The 9,157-nt window shown below is 48.3% G+C and overlaps 1 protein-coding gene across 1 annotated transcript in view; it reads right to left on the bottom strand.

Moving 5' to 3' along the window:
• Window positions 1-6,740, bottom strand: part of LOC111960998 (dynein axonemal heavy chain 6-like) — a 25,619-nt gene extending 18,879 nt beyond the window's left edge. The window contains exons 1-5 of the mRNA XM_023983138.2: window positions 6,606-6,740; window positions 6,067-6,234; window positions 5,736-5,884; window positions 2,143-2,250; window positions 1,810-1,970 (exon numbers count right to left, since the gene is read on the bottom strand). Of these exons, the coding sequence (XP_023838906.2) occupies window positions 1,810-1,970; window positions 2,143-2,250; window positions 5,736-5,884; window positions 6,067-6,234; window positions 6,606-6,740 (721 nt within the window). The remainder of the gene's footprint in view (window positions 1-1,809; window positions 1,971-2,142; window positions 2,251-5,735; window positions 5,885-6,066; window positions 6,235-6,605) is intronic.
• Window positions 6,741-9,157: the final 2,417 nt, after the last annotated feature.

The following is a 9,157-nucleotide window of genomic DNA, read 5'->3' on the forward strand; positions in this document are numbered from 1 at the left end:
GGGTAGGGGTCAGTCTGTACCTTGTTGGTCATGCTGGTAGGGTCAGTCAGTACCTTGTTGGTCATGCTGGGTAGGGGCAGTCAGTACCTTGTTGGTCATGCTGGGTAGGGGCAGTCCAGTACCTTGTTGGTCATGCTGGGTAGGGTCAGTCTGTACCTTGTTGGTCATGCTGGTAGGGTCAGTCAGTACCTTGTGCGTCATGCTGGTAGGGGCAGTCAGTACCTTGTGCGTCATCTGGGTAGGGTCAGTCAGTACCTTGTTGGTCATCTGGGTAGGGGCAGTCAGTACCTTGTTGGTCATGCTGGGTAGGGGCAGTCTGTACCTTGTTGGTCATGCTGGTAGGTCAGTCAGTACCTTGTTGGTCATGCTGGGTTGGGGCAGTCAGCAGTACCTTGTTAGTAATGCTGGGTAGGGCAGTCAGTACCTTGTTGGTCGCGCTGGGTAGGGTCAGTCAGTACCGTGTTGGTCATGCTGGGTAGGGGAAGTCAGTACCTTGTTGGTCAAGCTGGGTAGGGTCAGTCAGTACCTTGTTGGTCAAGCTGGGTACGGCAGTCAGTACCCTGTTGGTCATGCTGGGTAGGGTCAGTCAGTACCTTGTTGGTCATGCTGGGTAGGGGCAGTCAGTACCTTGTTGGTCATGCTGGGTAGGGTCAGTCAGTACCTTGTTGGTCATGCTGGTAGGGGCAGTCAGTACCTTGTTGGTCATGCTGGGTAGGGTCAGTCAGTACCTTGTGCATCATGCTGGGTAGGGGCAGTCAGTACCTTGTTGGTCATGCTGGGTAGGGTCAGTCAGTACCTTGTGCGTCATGCTGGGTAGAGGCAGTCAGTACCTTGTGCGTCATGCTGGGTAGGGTCAGTCAGTACCTTCTGGTCATGCTGGGTAGGGGCAGTCAGTACCTTGTGTGTCATGCTGGGTAAGGGTCAGTCAGTACCTTCTGCGTCATGCTGGGTAGGGGAAGTCAGTACCTTGTGCGCATGCTGGGTAGGGTCAGTCAGTACCTTGTGCGTCATGCTGGGTAGGGGAAGTCAGTACCTTGTGCGTCATGCTGGGTAGGGTCAGTCAGTACCTTGTGCGTCATGCTGGTAGGGTCAGTCAGTACCTTTGTGCGTCATGTTGGTAGGGTCAGTCAGTACCTTGTGCGTCATGCTGGTAGGGGTCAGTCAGTACCTTGTGTGTCATGCTGGGTAGGGTCAGTCAGTACCTTGTGCGTCATGTTGGGTAGGGTCAGTCAGTACCTTGTGCGTCATGCTGGGTAGGGTCAGTCAGTACCTTTGTGCGTCATGCTGGGTAGGGTCAGTCAGTACCTTGTGCGTCATGCTGGGTAGGGTCAGTCAGTACCTTGTGCGTCATGCTGGTAGGGTCAGTCAGTACCTTGTGCGTCATGCTGGGTAGGGTCAGTCAGTACCTTGTGCGTCATCCTGGTAGGGGAAGTCAGTACCTTGTGCGTCATGCTGGTAGGGTCAGTCAGTACCTTGTGCGTCATGCTGGGTAGGGTCAATCAGTACCGTTGGTCATGCTGGGTAGGGTCAGTCAGTACCTTGTGCGTCATGTTGGGTAGGTCAGTCAGTACCTTGTGCGTCATGCTGGGTAGGGTCAGTCAGTACCTTGTGCGTCATGCTGGGTAGGGGTCAGTCAGTACCTTGTGTGTCATGCTGGGTAGGGTCAGTCAGTACCTTGTGCGTCATGCTGGGTAGGGTCAGTCAGTACCTTGTGCGTCATGCTGGGTAGTGTCAGTCAGTACCTTGTGTGTCATGCTGGGTAGGGGCTCCAGTACCTTGTGCGTCATGCTGGGTAGGGGCTGCCAGTACCTTGTGCGTCATGCTGGGTAGGGTCAGTCAGTACCTTGTGCGTCATGCTGGGTAGGGGCTGCAGGTTGCGTTTCACTAGAGACTCCAGGATGGTGGTTTGGAGAACACCGTAGTCATGTTCAGGGATGGACACGCCAGGGAACAGGTCAGACATGATGCCACTAGAGCAGAGAACATACACACACACACGTCAGAGTCTGCAGCAAGGCATCATGAACGTAAAACAGTGCAACGTTCTATTCTTCTCCATAGTGCTGTAACATTAGCTGTGGGACACCATTGGTTTGTCTCTGTGTGTGTATGTGTGTTCAGGGTCTGTGCGTGTTCTCTCACCCAAAGAGCGCGGCATCGTCTGTGAGGAACTTGGGCAGATTGGAGTCTCTCAGAGCCCTGATCAGAACCACGTCTTCACTCAGGTGGGGGTTCTCTCTCTTCAGAGAGCTGCAGGGGATCACCACCACACACACAATACATTCTCTAGAAATATGGGGCTCCCTCTCTCTTCAGAGACATTGCATGTCTGAGTTGTAGCTAACATGGGTCGGGTCAATTCCATTTGAAGTCAAAATCGCATCTTTTTTTCAATTAATTTTCAATACAATGAAAAGGATAAGCTATTTACAGTATTTCAAACGTATTTAACTTTAAATCACTTCCTGAATTGACTGACTTCAATTTGGAATCGTCTAAAGTTCACTGAACTGAATACATCCATGGGTCATCTAAAGGTCACTGAACTGAATACATCACTGGGTCATCTAAAGGTCACTGAACTGATACATCACTGGTCATCTAAAGGTCACTGAACTGACTACATCACTGGGTCATCTAAAGGTCACTGAACTGAACACATCACTGGGTCGTCTAAAGGTCACTGAGCTGAATACATCACTGGGTCATCTAAAGGTACTGAACTGAATACATCACTGGGTCGTCTAAAGGTCACTGAACTGAATACATCACTGTATCTAAAGGTCACTGTACTGAATACATCACTGGGTCATCTAAAGGTCACTGTACTGAATACATCACTGGGTCTGTAAAGGTCACTGAGCTGAATACATCACTGGGTCATCTAAAGGTCGCTGTACTGAATAATTCACTAGGTCGTCTAAAGGTCACTGAGCTGAATACATCACTGGGTCATCTAAAGGTCACTGAACTGAATACATCACTGGGTCGTCTAAAGGTCACTGAACTGAATACATCACTGGGTCATCTAAAGGTCACTGACTGATACATCACTGGGTCATCTAAAGGTCACTGTACTGAATACATCACTGGGTCATCTAAAGGTCCTGTACTGAATATCACTAGGTCGTCTAAAGGTCACTGAGCTGAATACATCACTGGTCATCTAAAGGTCACTGAACTGAATACATCACTGGGTCATCTAAAGGTCGCTGTACTGAATACATCACTGGGTCGTCTAAAGGTCACTGAACTGAATACATCACTGGGCCGTCTAAAGGTCACTGAACTGAATACATCACTGGGTCATCTAAGGTCACTGAACTGAATACATCACTGGGTCATCTAAAGGTCGCTGTACTGAATACATCACTGGGTCGTCTAAAGGTCACTGAACTGAATACATCACTGGGTCATCTAAAGGTCACTAACTGAATACATCACTGGGTCATCTAAAGGTCACTGAACTGAATACATCACTGGGTCTAAAGGTCACTGAACTGAATACATCACTGGGTCGTCTAAAGGTCACTGAACTGAATACATCACTGGGCGTCTAAAGGTCACTGAACTGAATACATCACTGGGTTATCTAAAGGTCACTGAGCTGAATACATCACTGGGTCATCTAAAGGTCACTGAAATTAATACATCACTTTAAACACACTCACATCTCTCTTTTAACACAAACACACATGCAGACAACACAGCTTGGTTAGGAGCTGTTAGGTAGAAGTGAATTCCTCTCGTCTCTCTCTTTACTCTGCCTCTCATCCTCCCTCCCTTGTTTCCCAGAGCTCGGCTAATCAAGGTGGATGATGATTCCCCAGTGGCTGTTCACCAACCCATTCATTAATAATGTGGAGTGCTGTAACACACACACACAGGGTGATAATGGCAGGCCCATTACATTGGATTTACAGCGGTAGTAAAAAGTGAATGAGACAGACAGAAGAGGGTGGCTCTAAAGACAGCCAGAGGGCTTGTTACTCACACACCTGTAAAATTAACAGCTCACCCTGTGACAAGACAATAGCTACGTGAGTCAATCGGATAAAGCGTGATGGATGGGACAGACAGGGAAATCACTACCACATCTGGACCAGGAGCGTGATGGATGGGACAGACAGGGAAATCACTACCACATCTGGACCAGGATAATGATGGATGGGACAGACAGGGGAAATCACTACATCTTGACCAGGAGCGTGATGGATGGGACAGACAGGGGAAATCACTACCACATCTGGACCAGGAGGATGATGGATGGGACGACAGGGGAAATCACTACATCTGGACCAGGAGCGTGATGGATGGGACAGACAGGGGAAATCACTACCACATCTGGACCAGGAGCGTGATGGATGGGACAGACAGGGGAAATCACTACCACATCTGGACCAGGAGGATGTGATGGACAGACAGGGGAAATCACTACCACATCTGGACCAGGAGCATGATGGATGGGACAGACAGGGGACATCACTACCACATCTGGACCAGGAGCGTGATGGATGGACAGACACGAGAAATCACTATCACATCTGGACCAGGAGCGTGATGGATGGGACAGACACGAGAAATCACTATCACATCTGGACCAGGAGCGTGATGGATGGGACAGACACGAGAAATCACTATCACATCTGGACCAGGAGTGTGATGGATGGGACAGACAGGGGAAATCACTACTACATCTGGACCAGGAGCGTGATGGATGGGACAGACAGGGGAAATCACTACCACATCTGGACCAGGAGCGTGATGGATGGGACAGACAGGGGAAATCACTACCACATCTGGACCAGGAGCGTGATGGATGGGACAGACAGGGGAAATCACTACTACATCTGGACCAGGAGCGTGATGGATGGACAGACAGGGGAAATCACTACCACATCTGGACAAGGAGCGTGATGGATGGGACAGACAGGGGAAATCACTACCACATCTGGACCAGGAGCGTGATGGATGGGACAGACAGGGGAAATCACTACCACATCTGGACCAGCGAGTCTGAATGATGCCAATCATCTTTAATATGATGTTGATATAGTGTCTCAGTCCTTCCTGTCAGGGAGCTGTCATCTGATGAGGAACGTGTCAGTAGACCAGGCAGGATGTCCTATGCTACTATCCTATTCTCTCTGAGTCAGCCCTGCAGGGAGGAAACAAGGCTTTCCCTCYTCTAGTCTGCTCTTCCTGTCACCCTCCTGCACTGTGTCACTCTCAGCTTTGACAATAGGGTCTGTGTCCCAAATGGCACCCTATTCCCTTTATAAAGCTGGTCAGAAGTAGTGCACTGCATAGGGAATATGGTGCCATTGGGAACGCTACCCTAAGGTTCACATTTGCATAGAACTGCCTGTAAAATGCGTAAGGGTAGAGGGTTCTGGGTAGAGGGTTCTGGGTAGAGGGTTCTGGGTAGAGGAGGATCTGTAAACGGCACTATGAGGATAAAACTGAACATCGGTTCAATCTGAATTGTACATAAAGCAACCTTTACCTTGTTTTTCCATAAGCCCAGAAACTGTCAGATACCTGGTTGTGGTTTTGATTGAATAGAGTTCTGTTTTTCTCTCTGTGTCCTATCTGGTCATGACGAGTTCAAAAGTACCTTGTTTTTACCCCCAAAATCTAACAGATACCGGTTTGCAAGTTTGATTGAACAGGGTGGGTACAACGTCGTGTCCTACCCTAGACCGGTATAGAATAGCACCCCCTGTGGGTCCTACCCTGCCATYACGAGGACAGACTTGACGGCCCTCATGCCGAAGTCGTAGTGGTCCTGTTGAGAAAGCTGCTCAGAACACAGCTTGTACATCTGGGTCATCTTACGGGCCAGAGTCTTACTGGACTCAAAACCCTCAGAGTAGAGGATCACCTAGAGGAGAGAGAGAGAGGTCATCTTACTGGACTCAAAACCCTCAGAGTAGAGGATCACCTAGAGGAGGAGGGTGGGGGAMGAGAGAATGGAAGCAGGACGGGGAGAAACGGAAGTCAATTATCTGGTCCCCAGCTACAAATGACCACAGCACCGTAACACATCCCCAGCCCCCCAGTTACCTCAGCGATCAGGGCATAGTTGGGCACCATCATGGCTATGGGTCTGAACAGGGCTTTGAGGTTGTCAGGGAGCTCAGTGCGTCCAGCGTAGCCTGGGTTCATAGTGATGAAGGCAGCACATGTCATCACCAGCTTGATCTCTCTGCCCTCAAACATGAACCTGGACAGCTACAAGACAGAGACCACATGACACGGAGGACTAAACCAGGTTGTGAGCATCTACCATCTCGTTTTCTTAGGTAGAGTGGTTATTGGTTATTGGCCAATATACCACGGCTAAGGGCTGTTTTTATGCACAACGCAACGCAGAGTGCCTGGATACAGCCCTTAGCCGTGGTATATTGGTCATATACCACAAACCCAGAGTTGCCTTAATGCTACTATAAACTGGTTATTAACATAATTAGCATAATTAACATAATTTTGTCATACACGTGGTATACTGTCTCATATACCACACGGCTTTCAGCCAATCAGCATTCAGGGCTCAAACCACCCAGTTTCCAAATGTAAAGATATTCTAAAAGGGGAGGGTATACCTTGGCCATCTTGGCATTGCGGATAGTAATGAGTTGCTGGGCGATGACAGACAGCACCTCGATGTCGATGCGGTTAAACTCATCAAAACAGCACCAGGCCCCTGATTGGGCCAGACCACTGAAGAACTTCCCCATCATCTGAAACACAGACAGGTGATTGGTTCAGCAGAGAGCAGGAATATAACAGAATCCTTCATTATGAAGAAGATCCACTGCTGTGGTGACACTGTCCTCTAGTGTTAGTGTCTGGGTAAAACAAAGAGAATAGGAGAGAGAGAGACAGAGAGAGAAAGATGGTTAGGATTAGAAGGGGAAAGGAAGAGGGGGAGAGAACAGGATTTCCCAAACTCGCTTTGGTTTTTGCCCTAGCACTACACAGCTGATTGAAATAGCCAACTCAACATCAAGCTCTGATTATTTGACTCAGCCGTGCAGTGCTAGGGCAGGACTGAGTTTGGGAAGCCCTGGAATAGAAGGTTCTGTGCTGGTAAGTCTAATCAGTACCTTGTAGTCCAGTCCATCAGAACAGTTGAAGACCACACACTGGATGGACAGAGCCTTGGCCAGGTCCTTAGTGGTCTCCGTCTTCCCTGTACCAGCTGGTCCTGCTGGAGCCCCACCAAGGTCTAACTGAAGAGCCCCCATCAGACACAGGTAGCAACGATCCTAGAGACATACAACGGGTTAATGGATGGAGAGATCCTAGAGACATACAAATGGGTTAATGGATGGAGAGATCCTAGAGACATACAATGGGTTAATGGATGGAGAGATCCTAGAGACATACAATGGGTTAATGGATGGAGAGATCCTAGAGAGATACAACGGGTTAATGGATGGAGAGATCCTAGAGAGATCCTAGATAGATCCTAGAGAGAGACATACAACAGGTTAATGGGTGGAGAGATCCTAGAGAGACAAAACGAGTTAATGGATGGAGAGATCCTAGAGACATACAACGGCTTAATGGATGGAGAGATCCTAGAGAGACACAACGGGTTAATGGATGGAGAGATCCTAGAGAGACACAACGGGTTAATGCATTTGAGCTAATCAGTTGTGATGTGACAAGGTAGGGGTGGTATACAGAAGATAGCCCTATTTGGTAAAAGAAAAAGTCCATATTATGGCAAGAACAGCTCAGATAAGCAAAGAGAAACAACAGTCCATCATTACTTTAAGACATGAAGTCAGTCAATACGGAAAATGTCAAGAACTTTGAAAGTTCTTTCAAGTTCAGTCGCAAAAACCATCAAGCGCCATGATGAAACTGTCTCTCATGAGGACCGCCACAGGAAAGGAAGACCCAGAATTACCTCTGCTGTAGAGGATAAGTTCATTAGTTACCAGCCTCAGAAATTGCAGCCCAAATAGATGCTTTACAGAGTTCAAGTAACAGACATCTCAACATCAACTGTTCAGAGGAGACTGTGTGAATTAGGCCTTCATGGTTGAATTGCTGCAAAGAAACCACTACTAAAGGACACCAATAAGAAGAAGAGACTTGCTTGGGCCAAGAAACACGAGCAGGGGACATTAGACCGGTGGAAATCTGTCCTTTGGTCTGATGACTCCAAATATGAGATTTTTGGTTCCAACCGCCGTGTCTTTGCGAGACACAGAGTAGGTGAACGGATGATCTCCGCATGTGTGGTTCCCACCTGAAGCATGGAGGAGGGAGTGTAAGGTGTGGGGTGCTTTGCTGGTGACAATGTCAGTGATTTACTTAGAATTCAATGCACACTTAACCAGCATGGCTACCACAGCATTCTGCAGCGATATGCCATCCCATCCGGTTTGCGCTTAGTGGGACTATCATTTGATTTTCAACAGGACATTGACCCAACACACCTCCAGGCTGTGTAAGGATATTGACCAAGAAGGAGAGTGATGGAGTGCTGCATCAGATGACCTGGCCTCCACAATCACCCGACCTCAAACCAATTGAGATGGTTTGGGATGAGTTGGACCGCAGAGTTAAGGAAAAGCGGCCAACAAGTTTTCAGCATATGTAGGGACTCCTTCAAGACTGTTGGAAAAGCATTCCAGGGAAGCTGGTTGAGAGAATGCCAAGAGTGGGCAAAGCTGTCATCAAGGCAAAGGGTGGCTACTTTGAAGAATCTCAAATATAAAATAGATTTTGATTTGTTTAACTTTAAGACACGGGGGAACATGGCATGTTAATCAAGCATCCTGACACGTATTTCCCCATGCAGTGCTTTTCAAATAGATGTCTGATGAGCGAAAATGTCCCGAAGCGCGGGCGAGCGCACACACACACATACACACACAAAGACAATCATGCACAGAAGGATACTATCTGCAATGTCTTAGACTGTTGCTTTGATACATTGTTTGTTACTGTCTTGAGTGTGTGTGTGTGTTTTACCGTGAGTGGGGTGATGACGAGGAGGCAGGCCCCCAGGTATTCATATCCATAGATGTAGGTGGACAGAGCCATCCTGGCCACACAGTTATCTAGATCCAAGTCCCAGTAGTAACGCAGCTGCCTCTGCCACTCAAAGTTACTGCTGGAGTCAACCTAATCTTCT

This window comes from Salvelinus sp. IW2-2015, linkage group LG4q.1:29 (assembly GCF_002910315.2).
Source record: "Salvelinus sp. IW2-2015 linkage group LG4q.1:29, ASM291031v2, whole genome shotgun sequence".
In the NCBI taxonomy this organism is placed as follows: Eukaryota; Metazoa; Chordata; class Actinopteri; order Salmoniformes; family Salmonidae; genus Salvelinus; species Salvelinus sp. IW2-2015.